The 23,460-nt window shown below is 36.8% G+C and overlaps 1 protein-coding gene across 1 annotated transcript; it reads left to right on the plus strand.

Moving 5' to 3' along the window:
* Nucleotides 1-5: 5 nt before the first annotated feature.
* Nucleotides 6-23,399, plus strand: sfi1 (SFI1 centrin binding protein). Its single transcript, XM_022675728.2, is given in 32 exon segments — nt 6-195; nt 2,907-3,051; nt 3,677-3,748; nt 5,421-5,531; nt 5,882-5,976; nt 6,188-6,305; nt 7,048-7,150; nt 7,903-8,059; nt 8,266-8,427; nt 9,306-9,376; nt 9,650-9,742; nt 9,859-9,956; nt 10,485-10,551; nt 10,851-10,981; nt 11,229-11,310; nt 11,893-12,071; nt 12,170-12,245; nt 13,513-13,608; nt 13,745-13,821; nt 14,312-14,414; nt 14,550-14,646; nt 15,503-15,663; nt 15,754-15,828; nt 15,934-16,008; nt 18,993-19,169; nt 19,258-19,505; nt 19,822-19,917; nt 21,066-21,291; nt 21,443-21,524; nt 22,049-22,211; nt 22,335-22,437; nt 23,277-23,399. Coding segments are annotated over 31 exon segments (3,657 nt in total). The 5' UTR covers nt 6-195; nt 2,907-2,911.
* The last annotated feature ends 61 nt before the right edge of the window (nt 23,400-23,460 follow it).

Raw genomic sequence — 23,460 nt, forward strand, 5'->3', positions numbered from 1 at the left:
CAAACACCTACTAAAAAACAATGGGCATTAGTCAGTTATGACAAAGAGGAGAGAAAGAAAATCTTAAACAAGATATAATTTAGAAACGGCAGCTACCACCAAATCTGATCACCATACGGGTACAGTTAGTATCTTCATTAAACAAAAGAGAACTGGAACAGTGACGTGTGAACAGCGGGTCTACGCGAAACTGAGGTAGCCAATAATGTTCCTAATAATGCGAATGTGGTTTTCTGAGTTTAAAGTATTGAGTACCAGTGTTAAATACTTTATTAGGGTCACAGATAAAAATGTTTCAGAATTACAATTAAGTTACTTTCCTGTGAAGGCCAGGCCAGAATAATGTAGTTAGCTAACTATAACACTTAATTAGCTGGCGTTAGCTAATCAATAGCTTGTGCGTAACTGTCAAATACTTATACAATATAACGTTATTGCGACTAAAATCTCTTCTGTATATGTATTCACGTTAAAAGGTTGCTACATAAAATATATAGCGTTAAATAAATCGACACAAGCACCTGTGTTTCACCGTCCAGAAATCAGCTAGTAGCTAGCCATCAACAATTAGCTAACATATATTAAAACGAGCAAATGTACCAGGTTAGTTAGCTTGGATTTGACACCAAACAGAAACAAAGAATATTTCACTAGTTTATTGACTTTTACTCGAGTTATTCAACTTACCTGTACTTAGAAAAATATACCCAGGCTTCTCCCTTCCTCCTCGGATGCTACAGTTAGCTAGCTAGCTAGCGTTAGCTAGCTAACTAGCTAGCTAACTAAGCTATCTATCTAACTTTTAAACGGGCTGTCGAGCTAGCTGGATTGTTTTAGGCAATTAGACGGGTTGTATCTTCAGTTAGCTGGTTAATATAAACGATAAGAGAAACATAAAATGTTTCTTTTACGATACCGGGCTATCTAGGTTTAGCGTTAGAAAACAGCGTTTAGCAGCCTAGCGCTGCGTTAGTAGCTACAGGAGCTCCCAGCCAAGTTGGCTAAACGCTCAACAAATGGACACCGTCAGTTAGCTAGCGTTCCAAGTATCCAAGTATCGACACAGTATTAAAGTATTAACCTGTCCTTCTAGCACATAACTGCCTGCATAGCTAACATTAGTTGAAACAGCTACAACCTAACTAGGCTAGCTAAGTTATCTTTCTCAATAGCTTTCCCGGTTTGGTATCTTTGCTCGGAAGCTTTCGAAAAAAAACAGCACAAAGCTAGTGGGCTAATCCAGCTAATATGCTAGCTAACTTCGCTAAATGATTTTCCACTCACTGCTCAACAAAAAACGACTTAAAGCGCTTAAAAAAACACAGACAGTCCGCGGCGGTTTCTCTCAGAATAATGAGTTAAAAGCCGCGGAACAGACTAACCGCGACTCCGATAAGCTCTGTGTAGTTTATAGCTGATAAACTCTCACACGCATACATACACACTCTGTGTGTGTCGGGGCTCCCGACGTTCAGCGGCGAATTTCTCCAGATCACTACAGGCTCTGATTGAAGCCCCAATCAAGGATTATATAGTGACCACTGCCGCCTTCGTTACAATAGAAAATACACACACATCTTGTTTTTGAATATTTTTTTATTAATTGAAGTCAATTAAACACTTTTATATATTAGATATAACTTTACCTCGCAATAATTGGTAAGTGCAGCCCCAGAGTGGGACATCTAATATTTGTCAGGCAATAGACTGGCCTCCTATTTTTAATCAGCGCTCCTCTTTTTGTAGAGTTCTTTATTTTTATTTCTGACAACAACAACAGTAATAATAATAATAATAATAATAATAATAATAATAATAATAATAATAATAATAATAATAATAATAATAACAACAATAACATTATTATGTTGCTATATTAATATTATTGTTTGTAGTAGTAGTATTATTATTAACATAATAATTAAAACAAAAAAAACTATGACGTCCATAAGTGACATATACTGAACATCCTGAGAGCATCACTACAGGACAGCGTGTGTTAATGTGTGATCATGTGACTTTATTTACAGACTGTAGAAGTGTTGGGTTAGTTCTGGAGATAAAACTCACTCCCTGTAAAAGTGTTAGTGTTTTTAGCTTCAGCAGCGTTGTTCCAACAATTTAACCTTTTAAAATATTGAATAAAATGTTTTATATTCCATATAATTATTTATGGCACGACATATACGACAAAATATTAAAATACAGGTAATTAAATTTTAGTTGTGCCATTTAGGTCACATATGGGTTTCAACCTTAAAATATTTATAGTCAAATGATCTCTTTTTATCATAGTAAAAAAAAAACCGAGTGGGCTGCTTAATTTACTTATCATTGTTTTATATTATATTTATAAAAAATAGAACTAAGGTTAATTTTATTGGAGTAATATAGATTTATAACGTATTGAAATAAGCTCAGCAGCGCTTTTACTTTGAAATCCACCAGCGGAAGTTGTTTCTACGCGGCAGTTACAGTTTGTTGTTGATGAGTAACTCAGAGGTGAGAATGGGTGTCTGTTAGTTCTGTATACAAAATAGTTATCAAATATATAAGTAAACTACACACAGTTATTTACATCCGATTTACGCTGTAATTTAAATGCGAAATCTTCACAAATCGCTCAGCTGCAGTTGTACAGTGGTTGTAGGACAAGGTAGGTTAGTTAACCTAGTTAAGGTAACAGTTAACTAGCTAGCTAACTAGTCAACTGCTGTAACCTATAGAACATGACTGTATATAACAAAGTTTATGATTTCTTGTTGTTAAAGCTGAAAGAATGTAATTCATGTCAAATGAGTGAATAAGGACACTTTAGGAGCGTTGAGTTTTGATATATTACTTAAATATGGTTATATTGTAATTAATATTGTTTAGGATCTTTGTGTTTTTCTTTTTAAAACCAGGGATTATGCACACAACAGGACAACAATCTGGGAAACCAGGTTCTTTTGGGAAGAAGCAGAGGCAGCACACTTCCATCAGAAAGATCACATACCGGGTGGGATACACATGGAATAGAGGTGGACGACTTAAAGAGCTCAGGATACGGTTAGACACCACTCATAAACCCCTACATGCAACCAAACTTGTGTTTTACAAGTACTAAATGCAAGTAAAAAACAGAAAAAAATATATGTTCACATTTATGTTATTGTAACACTATTCCATTTTCTTTTAATATACATTTTATAAAACACATGCATAATTATTTTGTAAACAAAAGTGTTAATAAAAAACAGAATAGTTTTTATACTTAAGATTTTTTAAGTACCACGTTCAGATTTGATTGCAGATTTGCACACTATAAGCATATAGTATGTATATTCTCAGTGTCTTCGTGAGGGAGAGTCACCTGGAATAGTTTTCTCAGTGTTTTGAAGAAGTTCTTGGAGGTGCTAAACAATAGTTGCTGCTTTTCCTTCACGCTGTGAAGCTCCAGCTCATCCAAAATCACCATCTCAGTTGATGAGGTTTTGATCATGGGATTGTGGAGGACAAACTCTATTATTTACTACTTAATTCTATTTGTGTTCCTTAATAGTGTCCATGTCTTTAATATTGATCTAAAACATTGAATGAGAATGTGTGCTTACATACCGATATAATTATTTGTATTTTTATAGATGAGTGATCGGCTATGGTAAACTAATAATTCTTTATGCTTTTTATTTAGACACCTTGCACGAAAGTTTCTTCGCCTCTGGATCCAGAAGACATTTGGAAGAGTCACTACATCACAAGCCAGGTTCAGTACTTTATGCTGCACTATTGTGAAAGCTGCACAACTGATTATATAATTATATTGTGACTAGGGCTGGCCCGAATAGCGTTTTTTGAGCTCCGGATATTCGGCACTGATTCAAAGCGAATATTCGAATATTCGTTTTTAAAAAAGAGGTAAAAAAAATAAAATAAAAAAAAAGCAAATCACGGCCCCTTTAATCCACTGAAAAATGTTCAATTTGCTCTGACCGACGAGACATATTCACCCCGGATTTTTGGTGTTTTTATCCCGGATTTTTGTGTTTTCACCCCATATTTTTTCTGTGTTTTTAGCCCAGATTTCTTTGTGTTTTCATCCCGGAATTTCTGCTGCCCCACACCGCGGCTTATCCGCTGCGTAAGCAGGCTAGGAGGCTGCTGCTGCACGGTTTCTCCGCTGCGCAAGCCAGCCCAGTAAATTGCTGTTTGTGTTTTCACACTTAGGCTATTTGCTTAAAAAAACAAACAAAAAAAACGTTTGTTCAGGAAGTATTTTATATTCTTAAACATTGTTAATTATATTAGAGGACAGTCATTGTAAACTGTACTTGGTCTATTTCGGTTAAAGGATTGTGCAGGGCATATTACTGATTTTGTATTTTTGCACTTGGGCTATAAGCTCAATATTAAATATTTCGTTTGTTTAGAAATTATTTTATATTTTTAAACCATGTTAAATTATATTAGAGTAGAGGAAAGTCATTGTTAATGACGTTATTGTACTTGGTCTATTTCGGTTTAAGGATTGTGCAGGGCATAGCCGTATTACTGATTTTGTATTTTTGCACTTTGGCTATAAGCTCAATATTAAATATTTCGTTTGCTTAGAAATTATTTTATATTTTTAAACCATTTTAAATTATATTAGATAAGAGGAAATTCGTTCAGACATCATTTTTGTAGGCCAGGCTTTTGTAACCGATTTAGCCTCTACTGTTGCCACATTACCCCTTACGTTTTATTATATAAATCAGTTTTGAAGAGCCTGCATTTTTTTTTATCATGTATAATAGAGGTCTGCGCGAGACTGATTTTTAAACCCACTCTTCCACGCTCCCGCGTTTCTGTCTCGTTACCGCTCCGCAAAAAAATAGCTTCTTTTAATCCCGCGCCCGCCCGCCACATACACATTTCTGCCGCTCCCGCCCCACGTTCCTAATATAAATTAAATAAACTACATTTAATGCTTCAAATTTACTTATATATTTATTAAAACAGCAGCGCTGAATAGTGCGGTCCCGTTCCTTACCCCAGTCCAAACACCATCGGTGTGTGCGTGTGTGTGTCGGTCCATCCTGCGCGTTGAGAGTTTTCTTTAGGTTTATTTTTTTTTTACTATTATTACAGTTTTCTTAACTATTTATTCATTTGCTCCCGCATCGTCTGGATTAAACTCCCGCTCCAGCCAATAACAGTTCAGTTCTGTCCCGCGCGCAAGATATTCTGACGGGACCCGCGAGAACAGAAGTGGTTAGAGTGAGGTGGAACTCTGGAAAGGAGAAAAAAAACGAATATCCGAATACCAAAATTAAAAACCGAATACCTACTCGACGAACGAATATCCGAATACCCGAATATTCGGGTCCAGCCCTAATTGTGACAGTATAATGTAACTCATTTTGCAAATAGTTTTAAAGTGACCTTTTCTCTTACAGATCTTACTATAGGAAGGTGATCTTGAAGAAGGTTCTCAGTGCTTGGAAAGATGAGTGGTGGTATGCCAGAAAAGAATGGACCTTAACTATTAGAGCAGACTGCCACTATAAGTGAGTATTACATAGAGGAATCCATTATCTACATGTGCATTTTAGCACTATTTGCTCATTAATTCATGTCTAAAATCCATGTTCTTATTTTCTGAGCATGCCTGTGCATAAGTCTTAAGGCATTTTTTTAAATTGCTAGAATCAAGTGTCTATTAAGTGAGGTTTGATTTGATTTGTTTAATCAGTTTGACGATGTAGTCACATAAATAAAAGTTGTAAATGAAAGTTATGTCAAATTACATGTGGGACTTTAGTAAGATAATCATGAATTAAAACTGACATCAGTATGTCTGCTAAATTTATTCTAATTTCACACAATTAAAAAAAAAAAAATCTATTTTTTTTTGCAGTTACGTCCAGTACAGTAAAGTATATCAAGCCTGGCGTGAATATGTATCAGACCAGAGTGAAGAGAAGAGGCGTCTCCAGATCGCCACCATCTTTAGTATGGAAAATATGTGCACATTTTATTAACTTGTTTTCAGCCTGCTAAACCATGACAAAGTTTATCATTATGCATTTTACTTTCATTTAAAAATGAAGTCAAAACTGAGTAACATTTAAGTAAAATGACTCTCTGAATATCTAACATGTACAGGGCAAAATTAAGAAAGTGTCCAGTTTATTTTGTAACATAGTTTTGTGCTGTGTTGCAGTGGAGCGGCGTAGGTTGCGTGCTGTGTGGGACGGGTGGGAGCTGTATGTAGAGATGCGTCGATTAAAGCGCAGGATGCATGAGACCGCCATAAAGCACCAAAGACTTGCTACAGTTAGGTGAGATTTACATCTGTATATATGCTTTATTTCTCAGTTCAACTCTTCCTTGTGTTCAGTTCTTCTGCCCTGGCTGTTCACATTGCCAATGACTGGTATTTGCATTCTAGTGTGGACTGACCTCTAATTTGAAAGGACACCCACATGCACATTTTCACATTAGAAGAATTACACAATATATGTCCAAATGTTTCTGGGCACCCTTTGTAATTAATGCATTCAGGTTGTTAAAGCAACCAGCACTGACACAGATGTGCAAATGCACACACACAGCTTTGCAAGTCCATGTAGGATTCAAGGAGATTTTATTGTCATTCGCATCTTATGTGGTACATGAGGTAGAGCCAATAGAATAGGACCCTTTAGAGCAGATTAACATGAACCTGTTTGCTGCTTGTCTAATGCCAGGCATAGACTGGAGGGATATAAAGCCTCTGAAATGATAGTACTCCTTCCAATATTTTTGGAATGAATTAGAGAGTTGGAGATTACGTGGGTTGGGGTGGCAATCATCCAACAACCTGAGCTTAGTAATGCTTGGTGCTGAATGCAATCAAATCCTCACTGCAGTGCCCCAAAATCAAGCAGAAAGCCTTCCCTGGACGGTAGATTCAGTTCAACCTTTTGAATGCTCTTGCTTTTGGAAGAAATAATAAATAACTGAGTGACCTCATGCTTTTGTCCTTATGATGTACATTGGCCTAAGTAACCCAAAACTCTTTATTTGTTTGTTTTGGGCTAGGCGGGTGTGGACGGTGTGGCAGGTTGCTGTACAGCAACGCTATGCACAATATCATCAAGAGGATCTAGCCATGCAGCACTGGGCTACCAATTTACAGAGCAGGGTAAGCATGTGTATGTAAGTGCACGTGTGTGAGAGAAAAAGAGTAACATTTTATACAAGTTATCTTGTCCTCTTAAAAATGGTACTAGGGATGCTTTCCTAAAAGCTTCTTAGCACAAAGATTATTTTTTAGTTTGTTCTGTGTCAAGATGTTCTTAATGTTAAGATGCTTTTGGAAAACTGGACCATGAACAGTATTAAAAGTGCTGTTTTTGCTTGTAACTATAGAACAAATGTTTTAAAATGCGCTCTAGAAGCATCTACAAAAGGTCTTTCACAAATGCAATTTACTTAAGAAATTACAGATGCATCCATTTTTTGTTGTTGTGATTTCACATGGAACCATTTCCATCTGAATAAGACCAATCCACGTAAGACCACAAGTGTAAAGACACACAATTACAATCACTCAAACCACTTTGGAAGGTTATGTGCACATTACATCTTTCCACAACACATTCAACAGCTGAAACTCCTCCAGTACAACTGAAACACCAGTAATACTTGATTTTCAAAAAGAAAATGTCATATTCCATCAAGCATCAATTTAATTTCAGTCTGACAAACCAGAGAGGCATTTGGCTAAGTGTAAATGCTCGGTGCTCAATTCTTATGAGAATACAATCTGAATACAATGTGACCATGTATCAATCAGGTCGGAGATACACAATTTATATAAAAATAGAAATGTAGCTTATGTGCAATATTTTTTCCAGAAATCAAAGAATTTCATGCATGTGTGTTTTGTTACAGTCATGGCAGCGGTGGAAGAGAAGATGCAGTGAGGCCTGTAGGCTAAGAGAAGAAGAGTCTAGAGCTCATCTTCATTACTCTCACAGACTCCAGAAATGTGTTTTACACAGCTGGATCACACACACTGAGCACAGACAAGCCAAAAATCAGACAAAAGGTAGCAGATATTTTCCCACATTCTCTTCGAATTATGAATGTACCATTTCCCCGTAGCTTCTCAAGTTCAACACATTTAGTGACAAATGTGTGATATGACAAATTGTCAACTTCATGGGTGGGTGGGGACCATGTGAATTCACAGTAAGGTCCACAATTGGCAGAAGTTTTTGCTATCACATATTGTTTCCATTTTCTCTCTTGCAGCTATATCTGGAAATTTGTGGTGTCGCTCTGTGATCAGGAGGCACTGGGTTGTGTGGCGCAGGGCTTTGATGTGCAGACAGGCTGAGCGAGACAGAGGACAGATTGCAGACAGTCTGGCACAGCGTATCACTCAGCGCTGGGCTTTTTCTTGCTGGAGAGACTGTATCCTTCAATATATTTTATATATTATATAGGGAGAAGCTGCTAACAACACAAGGATCCACTTCTGGCAGCCTTGAACAGAAATCTGAGGCTGCAGTGCGCTCAGACTTACAATGCTGAACTAAATTAAAGACTAGAAAGAAAGAAAAAAAAAAACATAGCCTGGTCTGATGAATCTTGAGTTGCAAGAGGCAACAGGCACACATATGTTAGGGTAAGAATTTAGCACCAAAAACATGAATCTATGGACTTTGCCTTGTGTAGACGGTCCAGGACCAGTGAGTTATTTGGCTTTCTCGGTCACGTGACATCGCATTCAGTAGCTGCTCCATTTCCATTCACTGTTGTGTTTACGTGGATCTCTGGGGAAACGCTTGCTCAAAGTGTAATTATGGTGTGTAGCAGTGGACAAATAGCTATTTTATAAAATGCGAGGAGACGAAACTCAGTCAGGACTGGAATAATATTACCGGTGAACCACGGAGTTTAGCAAAAAACAGTAGCTAATCCAACTTGACATTTTCTCAAATGACATCTGAGAAAAACACGTACATGGTTTTTCCGGACGGGAATAAAATCACAGAGGACCGCCATAAAAGCGAAAATTAACCCAGGGCCAACTGAGAAACTAATTACGTTCGGATAGGGCTTTTATGTCCACAGTTTACCCATCTTCTTAGGAATGATTCCAACATTTCTGGAATCTTTGCCAGAATTTTGATAGCAAAGGGAAAAGAAGAGGATGTACCCAGTATAACAGTAGTGCTCAGTGTGTGTAATGAAACTTATATAATCGTATTTAATAATGATTTTTTTTATGTGCTGTATATATTTTCAAACATCCTCAGTATGTTACACTTTCCTGATGAGCTTTATAGATATCCAGTTGTGCTCAGAGAAGGCTGACAAAAAACAGACTGCCCTACAACACCAGCAACTTCGACTGCAGGTACGTAATTAGATCTTTTGAGACCTGCAACATCTTGAAAGCATTTTTGTAGCTCAGAGGTCAGCTAAGGGCAGGTATGACTGAATATTTTCATTCTAGTCAACATGGACAGCTGATGCTACAGTTGGTCTCAGGTCGAAAATGTGTCTTTAGTTATATGTGGTGATCTTCAGCTGGAATTAAATAAAAATCTGCTTTTTGTGCCAGAAAGATTGGTGATTCAGCAATAAATTCTCAATTCAAACTTAAAATGGCCTTTTTCTTGTTTTCCAGCATGTGGGATTAAAAGGCTTGGCCTTGAATGTCACTCAGTGTAAAACTCATCGAATCAACAAGAACATTAGTGCCCAGCATCACCAGCACACAGTAAGATTTGTAGACATGTATGCATCACACATTAAAGCTACAGTAAAATATACAGTAAATGCTGTTATAACTGTACCCGTTTCTGGTATTTTCTGATATTTTTGTGTCCTTTGTAGATGATGAGGAAATATTGGAAGTTTTGGCAGGAGAGGTTGGAGATGATTGAAGAGAGGAGTTTTCAGCCACAGATGACCCAAGCACTGAACTATCACAGGTACATTAATAATTATAAATCTTATACATTAATTTCTCAAAATAACTTCTTCTAGATGGAATTATTGATAACATCCCAGGTGTTGGTGACGGTAATGTCTCAGAGAGTTTTAGACATTAAGTTAGGATTCTAACAGTACTGTTACCCTGGCGGAATCATCAACTGCAGGTTTCTAGGACAGGACTACACATTATTTTACATGAAAATATTCAATTTAATGTCAATTATAGTCCATGATTAGACTTACTCCAGGCTCTAAAATGTTTTTTTGATCACATAATGTATACTACTCTATATTGTCTTATCTCTATAATTTATTCATCTCTAGTCTAAATCATGCCAGGGGTGCCTAGTTATGGTTATGGCAATCCCTCACCCTGTAAACTAAATTATACTAAATCATCTGTATATAAGGAACAGTAAGAGTTGAATATTGGATCTTAAATATCAAGGATAGAAAGATATCCAGGACCAGGATTTAGCACTGCTGCGCTGTGGGAATGTTAAGACATTGCTGTTTATCTCTAGATTTTCAGTGTTGAAGATTTATCTTCAGAGATGGAGGCAACGCTGCAAAGAGCACAAACGCATGAAGGTACCTCATCTAATTGACATCTTCTGATTCCTGCTTTATCACAAGTGCACACACAAACACACGTCCTTAACTTTACTATCATTATTAATATCAGTATTTCATATGTCCAGATAATTTTATACATGATAAAATCCTAAAATGCTTCTTCTTTAGAGGTTACATTTTAAATGGCTAATTAATTTGACTTAATTTTTAGTAGCATTCAGTAGTATGGTTGCCATCTTCAAAAATGGTTCATTATTGCAGGTTTCATTGTGATAAGTTAATAAGTGTGTGTGTACATGTGCGTTTGTGTACAGGAGCTGCAGCTGCGAGCTGACTCTTGCTTTGCCAAGCGTGTTCTACCTCAGTCTATGGCCTCCTGGATTGAGTTTACAGAACAAAGAACAGATCACAGGAAGAGGTAAGAGAGAGCTGAACTGTTTCACCAGTGAGTCTCAACTATTACACTGCTGTATAATTTCTAGATCAGTGTATATACTGTGGATCAGCTCTACAAAAGAGCATGTCTGTGTTGAGACCACTACTCTATGCTGCCGTATTTTAATTTACATGCAATAGTTCAAAATAATCTGCTCATTAGCCACGTTGTTAACAAGTTTATGTGTATGTGTTTCTGTGTGTTGTATACACATTGTACTCTGATCTAGTTGTGTATGGTGTTGTTTTTTGTGTAGACATCAGGTGTACAGCTGGGCTTTTTATACCTGGTGGGGATGTTGTGTAGATCAGAGAGATCAGAGACTGGCAGAGAGGACGGTAATCAACACATGATCAATACACATAGAAACACCAATACATTATTTTCTCTCTCTGTCTCTCTCTATTCCTTTTAATCTTTCTCACTCTTTTTATAGTTTTTCATCTCTTTCGTCTTTCTCGCACTATTTCTCGCACATTTCTCTTTCACATTAACTCTCTCTTTCTATACCCTTTTTCTCACTCTTTACCCAGTTTTTTCTGTCTTTCTGTCTCTCCCTCTTTTTAAAGCCTATTTTTTTCCATCTCTCCTTTCTCTTTTGTCTATTTTTCTCTGTCACTCTTTTTCTTACTTTCAATCTGTTTGTCTTTCTCTTTCTTTCCCTCATTCTTTGTCTTTATCTTTCATCACACACATGCACATGTGTGCGCACACACACACATTAGATTAAAGGTCTATAATTCTCATCTAATATGTTTTCTCTCAGCTAGAATGTGATGTAATTCATACTAAAAAGAAATGACTAGACACATTGGGTTTTGTTGAACATACATCTGTTATCTTTATACATACATACAAAAACAAACACACACTCTCATACTGTCTCTCATTTTTCAGCTTTGTTTATGTGTTTCTCTCAGGCTGTGCTGCATGCTGAGCAAGTGTGTGTGTCCCATGCCTGGTCCAAGTGGCTGTGTAGGGTTTTACAGCAGAGAGAGGACAGGCTGAAACAAGCACAGGCTCAGACACTTCACACACACACTGTTTTGCGCAAGACTCTGCATCAGTGGAGACAAAATGTCAAAGCTATACAGAACAGGTACTGAAATCATGGTCATCACTATGGTTACTGTTGTAAGTCACAGGTGTGAATGGCTGAAATTGAGTGTGTGTGTGTGTGTGTGTGTTTGCTCTCAGTCAGAGGCAGTTTGTGCAGGCCAAGGTTTATCATGACCAGAGGTGTAAGCGAGGAGCTCTGAATTGCTGGCGTGAGGTAAGATTGAATTTAACTTGAACCGTCTAGAGGACCAGGGCTTGTAAGGTCATGAAAAACCTGGAAAAGTCATGGAGTTTGAAAATAGTTTCAAGGCCTGAATACATTTTGGAAAAATAAAAATACCCAGAAAGTTTTAGAAAAGTCATGGAAATATTAAAAATTTGTTTCTGTTTATTCTGTCACATCTCATCGCATTAGCTAGCTGTCTATGTGGGTCCTATTCAGACTGGAGTTTCAGCTTTAACTATAACCATAAATTCACACAGTGAGGGAAAAATGCTGATTCAATGCTGTCTGGCATCATTCAGACACATATATAATGCAAAAATGTTATTCAGCTAGTAAAACATGATATTTCAAAGTCTTTTCAATTAATTTTAGATGAGAGATAGGCCTACTATCACCAGTCTTGACATGTTTTTTTTGCCATGTATGTACTGATGTTTTAAAAAATCATATGGTCATTAAAATTTGCCACAAAAGCATGGAAAAGTCATGAACAAGTCATGAAAATTTATAAGTTGAAAAGTGTATGAACCCTGTAGGACTGTCTGTGCTTTATATAGTGCAGAGAACTGAGAATCTCACCTGCTTATACACATCTCCTTTCCAACCTCTGTCACCCTCTAGCTTCATCAATAAGCTCAATACTCACAGAGAGAAGCTAAATTTTACCCCCGTGTGTCTAAAAAAGCAATTTGGGGTTACTGTGAAAGAAGGAAAAACTAGCTAGGAAAAACAGTTAACACCGCACCTAGTGCTAAAGCCTACCAAGGCCGGCTGTTAGCATTGTGGCTTTAACCCAGCGTAGCCCGGCTGTTAGCATAACCCTTTACCTGCTATTGGAAGCTTTATTATGCACACTCAGAACAACCTACAGAAACAATACGCATATTATTACCCAGAGCAAGACTTGCTCATGAATCTAGCCCTTAGACTGTCAACAGCTATCAGTGAAAATCCAGCTCAGAAAAACAACTAAAATGCACTTGTTTTCAAATATTATTTCCTATAGCAGTTATTCAGTGAGTGTGTACTAGTCTGTGATCTATCATATTTATATTTAATTTCAAAATATTTTGATATCATGATATGTATACTGTTGCAACCATAGTCTCCACAGTGCATATTATCATATTTTTATCATATTATCAATTTTCCAATTGTTTACACTCCTATTTCTCACAGTTACTGAGAATCCTGCAGCTGATTACAGACAAACAGAATGTCTTGTATGAATGTAATGAATGTAATGTGATTTCAGTATGTAGCACACAGAAGACAGAGGACACAGCGATTGGCTCTGATTGATGAGCACTATGAAAGAAGATTGCTCAGAAACACCCTGCAGTCATGGAAGGTGAAATATTCATACACCTAGAATTAACAGAGAACCTCTAGTGCAGGTCACACATTTATTCTGCCTTTATGTTAGAAAATCGACTCTTAAGTATATTATAATATGTGTTTGTGTTTTTATGGTTGTATGCAAACAGCAACATTATGTACAGACCCAGCAGATCAACCAGTGTGTGAATATCCGCTACCAGCAACATCAGCAGGATCTGGCAAGGTATTCAGCTCAGACAGCACTAGGCCGGTCTTTTTTTTTTTTTTCTTGGAGGAATATTGTCCCAGAATTAATTATGATTTATTACAATAATATTAAAATTTTAAGATCATTTTATGCCACTGTTATAATAATAATATTATAATAGCATATCATATACAATGCGATTTATACTTTTTTAAAGGTCAGCAAACATTTGGTGGTTGAAAACAATTTCAGACATTGTTAGTGAAATATAATTTTTTAATAATACATTCTAAATGTATTAAAGAAAACCACCATTTAAAAAAAACAATGCAACATAACGGCTCACCAGTGTTAATGGGTTCTCCTTCCTAATAAAAACATAATGAGCAATATAAAGATCAGCACAAATAATTGTGGTCATGTCCATACATTTTTGGATAGATCAATAAAGTAATTATTGTGACAAGCCCAGAGAACCCATATTATTGACCTCATGTCTCAATGTCTATATATCTGTGCACTGTAGAAGGGTGCTATCTATATGGAGGAGAAATGTGCATCTGGCAGTAGATGAGAGAGAGAAAGAGAGGAGAGCGAACTGTCACTATCAACACTGCTTACTGTCAAAGGTATTCTTGTGTGTGTGTCCTTGGCATTGGATGTTTAAAGCAACGTATTCATCACTAAGTGTCACATGTTTGTTTTGCTAAATAAAACTGAACTGTTGGTTCATATTTAAAATGATAATTTAGTTTTCTACACAGGTGCTGTCAGCGTGGCATCAAAGGACAACACATATAATAGCTCATCATCACCAGCAGGAGGAAGCACTGAGAGAAGCTCAGCTTCACATGGACAAGGGTAATGTGATGCTCATGTTGCTGTGATGAGAGTTTACTTAATAGCAGAGAGAGACATTGCATTGCTCTTGTATTATTGACCAATTTAATCTTTTTACACAAATAACAATGCATAAAAAGCAAACTGAACAAGTATAATAAGTACAAATTCAAAACATCAATCAAATTTCAACATGATCTATGAAACTAGAATTTTTTTTTTTTAAGTATGTTCAAATTCGAGTCATTAAATCCATAAAAACATCTCACCTACGTATGAACACAGAGGTGAATCAATCAGAATGTAGAAATTACATTTCAACAAAATGTGTCTACTTGTTTCGTCTACTGGATGAGATATAACTGAATTTTAATTCACAAACTAATGTGAAATAGCTGGATTCTCTGGTAAAAATAATTATATGATATTTTAAGAAAGTTTTACGATACACAATAGTTATCACAATCTTTTAGCACACAGACAAAAGTGTCAACAAAGGCAGATTTTTAAAAGATGCTTTTCAAGTTGTCTTTTATGGATAGTATCCAGCGTTTGCTGCACATCTTGCAGTTAAACAGTAGTTTTTACACTCTCTGTAATAAAATGGTAAGTGTTTTTTAAGCACTGATGATATTCTTGATAAGCTTAAAACAAAATAAATAAAATATATTCTTGATATGTTAAGAAAATGTATCACAATACAGTCAAATATTGTTGTGTTGCCCAGCTCTAATGTAAAATGTCATATTGACCATCCTTTTTATTCTAACAATACCTACTGCTGCTAAAATTGAATGTACTTGGTTCTTTCTGGCTTAGTTTTGAAACTAGTGAAACCCCAAGTGTAAGAACTGTTGGTATGTGTTTTGTGTGGCAGTGCGCATGCTGGCAGTTCTGAGGAGGTGGAAACAGCGACAGGTTGTGGTGAGCGAAGAAAGGCTGTCCCTAGAGAAGGCCTGTAGACATCACAGTTCTGTCCTGCTGAGACAATGCCTCACAGCCTGGATCATCAGTAATTTCAAGCATAAGAGCTATCAGGTACCTATTACTGTTAACGGAATTCTAGTTCTAAGTAGATTCTTTCTGTGTTTGTTTGTTTCTTAATACATACACATGTATATCCATTAGGTTATGAAGAACAGGAGCAGAGAGCTGCACAGACTAAAAGTGTGCCGACATTTTTTTATCTGCTGGAAAGCACAGGTGATTTGGAGATTAGCACTGAACATTCCTATTTTATTTGCTTTGCTTGAACTGCAGTCAAGTCTAGCTCTTGTTTTGTGTGTGTGTGTGTTTTATATCTCACAGCTACAGAGCAGGAGAAGAGAAGCAGAGTTAACAGTGATGGCCCTTTGGCACTGGTCTCTGAACCTTCAGGCCAAGGTATTGTCTAAAGTGCAAGAAAACATACAGCATCTGTATAAAATCCAGTATATTTATTAGACTTACAGATGTAGTAGTGTTGGCTGTCATACTGTAAGCATACTGAAGAAGGCTGAAACATTTGAGTTTTATCTGTGTGTCTGGTAAATATATTGGATATTATACTGGTGCTGTAAAATGTATTGCCCTTTTGATTTGTTCTTTGCACTTTAGCATGTAAAAAGATTTTAGAAGGGGCAACCTGCTCTGTTACACTTTCTCACATGCCCATATCATGAAATATCTTGGAATTGTTTTATGAACTACAAAGTGTTTTGTGTAGATAATTATCAAGTTTAAAAAAAAAAAAACATAAGTTCATAAAGTCCATGATAAATTAAAAATAAGTTGTAAAACCACCCAATTCACAGTTTTTGTGATGGTATAGTCTTACCCACTCAGGTTGATGTTCTGAGTGTTCACAGGGCATCACATAGGGCAGTTATTAAGGTTTACACATATCTATCTTAAAGGCACAGTAAGCAAAAGGGCCTGATTAATTCAAAATGATAGACAGTGGCTGAAAAATTATCATGTAAAAATTATTTATGAATGTTTTTAAATTAAACCACACATCACAGTCCTAAGATATTAAAGGAAGAAACAATCAAATACAAAACACTGTTTAAACATGGGCCTTTCAATGTCCATATGATACATGTTACTTACAAAGAAGGTCCTGGGAGAGATATACAGTACTGTGGAAATGTGTTAGGCACCTAAGCACATAATTTAAAACCATTTTAATTACAGTGTACAGAAAGGTGTAAATTCTGCCTGGCATCTCTGCCTGCCGCACCTCCTCCAGTGCACTTGCGGTCAGCTGCAGGGTCGTCAGCTGGTGCCACCGTTCATAGATGTTTCGCCCCCAGACCAGTACACCTCGCGGTGGGGGGGCAGTGGCTCTTATGGGGACGTCTCCCTGCCACCCCCTGCAGCTGACCTCATTGGGGTGTTGAACCCCAATTTGAATCCTTTCTCCGTAGCCAGAGCCAATAGCTTGCTTTTTCCGCCTCTTCTGCCAACTCCTTGACTGCTTTTTTCAGCCTTGTCCCGGTCATCCCAGTGTCACGAAGCAGCTGCATTGTTGATTTCCCCACAAAGCCCCTAAACTAAAGACAGTGTACATTTGCTTGATTACATTATAATTTAGTCTAAATTATGAATTATAATATTAATTTCTTATTTTAAAGGAGGTAGTTTAGATACTGTGAGCTAGTTTAAAGCTTTGCAGATGTTTTAATAATAGTATTTGTATTTATTTAATATTATTGTTCTACTGAGCAAATAAAAACCTCCTTACTTGTAGCTTTGAATTATTGAAATAATTGTTGACAATTAAAACAAACAATAAAAAAGCTTAGACATAATGATAGAATAATTGACAACATTAACAGCATTTACTACCACTAACTAGTGCTGGACGATATGGCCAAAATTTATATCACGATATATTCCATAATTTCGGTCGATACGATATAATTTCGATATCGACATCTTTAAAGCCTCCTTTCACAAAAACTATATAATACTTTAGAAATAAAAAATGGTCAAAATAAACCAATGATCACTTTTAATCACTTATAGCAAAATAAAAACATGACATCTCTGTCAAACACAAGCCTATGACCTATATACAGTACAAGCCAAAGGTTTGGACACACCTTATTCAATGAGTCATGAAATGAAAGAGTCATTAAAATAAAGAAAACGCATTGAATAAGAAGGTATGTTCAAACGTTTGGCCTGTACTGTACATATTACCAATATAAATAACTTTACATTTACAACAAAGCTTCTTATTCTTCCGTAAACAAATTTAACAGATCAAAACAAAAGTGCTTCAACCAGGATAAGGAAAAAAAGCCTTTATATACATAAAAGGAACATGATATCACAGTCAAATAAGCAAACCTATAGGCTTTTATAACTATAAATAACTTAGATATAACATAAACTACAAAAGTGTTTCAGCCAGAATAAAGAAATTTAGGAAATTCTAAAAGGAGATTTTAGATGCTGACCGGAGCGCGGCCGAGTCTCAGCGCGAGAGATTTCAGCACGAGAGATTTTAAACGCGAGTTTCAGCGCGAGAGATTTTAGATGCTGACCGGAGCGCGGCCGAGTTTCAGCGCGAGAGATTTTAGATGCTGACCGGACCGCGGTCGAGCTTCAGCGCGAGAGATTTTCAGCGCGAGAGATTTTAGATGCTGACCGGAGCGCGGCCGAGCTTCAGCGCGAGAGATTTCAGCGCGAGTTTCAGCGCGAGAGCTTTTAGATGCTGACCGGAGCGCGGCCGAGTTTCAGCGCGAGAGATTTTCAGCGCAAGAGATTTTAGATGCTGACCGGAGCGCGGCCGAGTTTCAGCGCGAGAGATTTTCAGCGCGAGAGCTTTTAGATGCTGACCGGAGCGCGGCCGAGTTTCAGCGCGAGAGATTTTCAGCGCGAGAGATTTTAGATGCTGACCGGAGCGCGGCCGAGTTTCAGCGCGAGAGATTTTCAGCGCGAGAGCTTTTAGATGCTGACCGGAGCGCGGCCGAGTTTCAGCGCGAGAGATTTTCAGCGCAAGAGATTTTAGATGCTGACCGGAGCGCGGCCGAGTTTCAGCGCGAGAGATTTTCAGCGCGAGAGCTTTTAGATGCTGACCGGAGCGCGGCCGAGTTTCAGCGCGAGAGATTTTCAGCGCGAGAGATTTTAGATGCTGACCGGAGCGCGGCCGAGTTTCAGCGCGAGAGATTTTCAGCGCGAGAGATTTTAGGGGCCGAACGGAGCGCAGCTGAGCCGTGTTTCTGTAAATAATACATATCGATATGACACAAAAATGATATCACCGTTATTGAAACATTTCTTATCGCGATAAATACCGTTATCGAATTATTGTCCAGGCCTACCACTAACCAATGTATTAACATATTGTGTGTGTTTGTGTGTGAATGTAAACCCAGGTGCTGTGTGTGTGGAGACACTGGGTTGCAGAGCGCCAGAGGAAACAGAGACGTCTAGCTGTAGCAGCTCAGGTCTACAGAGATGAACTGATGCGAGAGGGTGTCACCCACATCCTCACATATACAGCACACATGAACGCTTTCTCCTCAAACATGGCCCTGCACAGTCATGAGCAGGTAGGCATATGTATTTTGTGTGTTGTGGCAGCCAACACTATAAAGCCTTTTTAAAATGGAATAAAGAATTTTTTGTTTTTATCCATAGAATTCTCGAAAGGTACAGGCAGTGGTGAGGAGGTGTGCCTTCCGCTGGAAGCAGCGAGCTTTATGTAAACCATCTGCCAGAGAGATGGCAAATAAAGAAGATAAACCTCTCAAAAAGAGTGTTTCCTTCTGCCTGCCTGAAGAACATTCTCAGGAAAACACCTGTGATCTCACATCCCCCCAAGACCACCGCCCAGTCCACTACCAAAGAGCTGAGCAGAGGGCTGGAGAGAGCATAATGAACAAATTGTGAGTTAGGAATAAGTGATTTCAGTTCTGTATTTATTATTTAGTATTTATTAAACTAGTCCATTCACTTAATTTGAGTTCATGACTGCATTTTACTGATTTTAAAGATTTTTTAATGAAATTTATTTACATTTTAAAATTGATTCAAATTTTTTTTACAGTAAATAAACACAATATTGCAGTTGTGTCTTAAAAAATAAAAAAATAGGTCATATTTTGCTGTGATGTGTATGGAGGTTAATGTTTTTTGCAGTGGTGATATGTATAGGATCCTATATGTAGTTTAGGACCTGTGACTTTCTAATTAAACCTACAGGCTGCAGGTTCGAGCTTCTAGGTTGCAACCACGAAGGGCTGATGATCTGTTACACTCTCCAGTTAAAGAAGTGATGCCGCTCCGCCGGCCTAGAAGGTACAGTCACCTAGCCAGTAAATCAGTAAATGGCTTTGCAAACTGGAGTTACTTTCATGTATATCATACTTCTATTAACAGTTTTATATTAAACATATATTAAAAATATTAGCCAGGTTTACAGTCAGGCTGTTGTAAATATGGGAAGTGTGGATCAAGTTGGCAGAATTTTTTTATGTAGACCAGTCATTGCTGGTCACGCAAAACCCTATATATCCAAAACTCAACTTTACATCTAAAGAATCAAACTTCTAATGGAATGAAGAAAATTGTGTTTTTTTCCAATAAAATTAGTGTCAAATTTTAAAGCATTTCTGTTGGCCCATTAATCAGTTTTGACACGTGTGCAGAACAACCGCAAGATTATATTTTTGCATGACAGTTACTATATGCTACTTTGTGAAAGCAAAGAGACTGAAGGCATTAGCAAAAATAGTGGTAATCATTAATACTTTTATTGTTCACTAATAAGACTAAATTATTTATTCTGCTAATGTGTTTCCATTGTAATCTCATTTAATTCAGAAAAATAAATAAATTAAGATTCAAGATTCAAAGATTCAAAGAGTTTATTGTCATGTGCACAGTAAGAAACAAGTTTCCTCGTACAATGAAATTCTTTCTTTGCCCCTCACCAAGTATGCCGCATCAAGATAAAAATAGAAAATATAAATATTAAATTGGTGTTAAATTTACATCCAGGATGGAAATATATACATGAAAACAGTACTGTGTTATGGATATTATTTCCAAGTAAGTACATGTTATCTACAGCAGTGGAATATGAAAAAGGTTCATTAGTGCAATTATAAAATTTTGCAGTAAAGTGAGCATGTGTCTGAGAAATGTCCTTGACATGTAAACATGTAGAGAGTAAGGTGCATGGTTATTTCTGAGGTAGGTTCAAGAGTCTGGTAGCAATGGGGAAGAAGGAGTTCTTTAGCCTGGTGGTTTTGCATTTCACACTTCTGTAACTAATAATAATAATAACCTTGTAATAATCATTTTTTGGTTATTTTATTTAAAAAATAATTTTCATTGAGCCTCATATAGCCATTTAGATTTGAATAACATTCCATGTAGAGTTCTTCACTGTTTTTTATTTTGTTTTTGTATTTTTCCTTGTTCCTTTTTTTAATTGAATCCAGCATTCCTTCAGCACCCTCTACCCAGCTACAGCCTCCTGTTTCACTTCCTTACATCCCACCTCAGCTTCCTGTCCTGACTGTTAAACCTCCAGTCCCAGACCTCAGGCCTCGTTCTGCAGGAAACACTACTATGCTGTCCAGCAATGAAAGACAGGGGGAACTGCTCCCTCCTTCTACATTTACTGCATCCAAAACACAGATCAGGGAGAACCCTGCACAGAATAAGGTTAACAATGTATATTACGTTTCAATATTAGGAGTGGAATTAGTGTGCTCATGTAAATAACAAATAATTTCACAGAGAAACTGTTATTTTCCATTGTTTGTCTTAGGTCTCTGTGTCACTCTATCTTTTGTAATTTCTTTTCCCATCTCAGATGGAGTCGACAAGTCCAAGGCACAAAGATCCCACACTCCTTACTCCACTCGATTTCATTCCCCATAAGTTACCTGGTCAAAGTAAAAAGAACACAAACACACACAGACATGCACACAAAGCAAACTTAAAGACTTAATGTGTAGTACATAAGGCTGGACTATAATGTAAAAATGTACATCACAATATTTTTTTACATTTCGGTTGATAATTAATTCCGATATCTTTATGAATGCTAATAAAAAATGGCAATACATACAACAGATGTCTAAGTCTGCAATGAATTTGCCAATTCATGCAATGCAACCTGTAGTGTCAATGACAAAAGCTGTAAGTAATGTGTATTAAAATACTTAAAATGTATTTAAAATTACTTACTGCTGCGATATATATACATATATATATATATATATATATATATATATATATATATATATACATACATATATATATATATATATATATATATATATATATATATATATATACTGTTGCAATACATAGATAATGGATTACTGTCCAGGTCTAGTAGTACCATGATTAATTTTGGACTAAATTTGGAAGTGTTTTCACTCACAATGTTTCTTGTTTCCGAATCATTCTGTAGGTATGTGTGAGAGACTTCTTGTGCATGATGATAAAGAGGATGATGAAGATGAAATGAGCGTGATTATTCAGAAAACCAGTGACCCAGCTGAAGCTCTGACCAAAGAACTACTTGATATCAGGCTGGACCTGCAGAGATACCAGCAAGACAGAAATCAGCTGCAGTAAGTGTGTCTGTCCAGCTAGTACATCTGGAAAACTCACTTTGTTCTAAATCCAACAGTTGGTGCCAAAACACTCGCAAATCAAAGATTAAAGTAAAAGAGTGTGTCTGTCTCTGTGCACAGGACATGGCGTAAGCTTCAAAAGGTCATGAGGAATTGGCTGCAGACAACAGGCAGTGAAGAAGAAACTGAGGAAAGGGAGAGCATCATAGAAGAATTAAATGAGGTATCTTAATGTATTTCTGTTTCTCACTCTTAAACCGTACTACAGAATCTCACTAGATACAAATATTCCAAGGAATTTATTTGCCATTTAATTTTTTTAACATTTAGAAGAATGTTTTGAAAAAAAATATTATTGTTACCAAACAAAGTGCTGTAGAGCATGCTGGCACTTTACAAATAGCATAATAATGAAAAAAAAAACATTGAAAATGAAACTAATAAATACCAACAAAGCAATAGAAGGCTATCTGTTTGTAATGCAATTAAGAAAAGGCAGTTAACAACATTTATGGATGTCAGGTTGAGGTACAACATTTAAAAAAATCTGAGAAAATTGCTCCTCAAGTTACCGTAAAGGAAATTTGCAACTCCCACTTAAATATATATTGTATAGAAATGTGTTCTGGAAATCAGGTCATCCTTTACCCACTGAATTGTACTCATCTCTCCCTTTCACCTCATAACTAAAAGTAATTATAAGACCGAGTTTAAAACACATTTCCATTATGGTAACTGTTAGTAGGGAGTTTTTTAATGTTTTCCTAAAAGAAATGTTTCTGTAAGTTCAGCACTTACACAAGCAAAATGAGTATAAATAAGACCCTTCTGGTTTAGGTTTAACACACATTCTTTTGAAAGCATAAATCTGTTCCTGTGAAAAAGCAACTGTCTGCCATATTCACCTACAACAGTGAAATACCAGAGTGCCCACCCTTTCACAACAGCTTCATTTTGCCTTTGCATCAGCTGTCAGCATTATACCTCTGATCAGTTCAAGTAATTGAGTTTGTTTCACCCTTCATGATTTTTTTTGTTTTTCTTTTTTTTATTTCTTTACAGCTGGAGAGCCGTATTTCTGCTCTGTCTGTGAAACTGACTGAACAAAAGCCCACCATGATTTGCCACGCTGCAAGGGTCAACAGCATAGAAAGCCAGTTGCTGGAATGAAACAGTAAAGCATAGAAATGATGCATGTTTGCTATGCAAATTTAGAAACAATCTTGAACCTGTATTTGACCTCATG

The sequence above is a fragment of the Astyanax mexicanus genome, chromosome 5, assembly GCF_023375975.1.
Source record: "Astyanax mexicanus isolate ESR-SI-001 chromosome 5, AstMex3_surface, whole genome shotgun sequence".
NCBI classification, from domain to species: Eukaryota; Metazoa; Chordata; class Actinopteri; order Characiformes; family Acestrorhamphidae; genus Astyanax; species Astyanax mexicanus.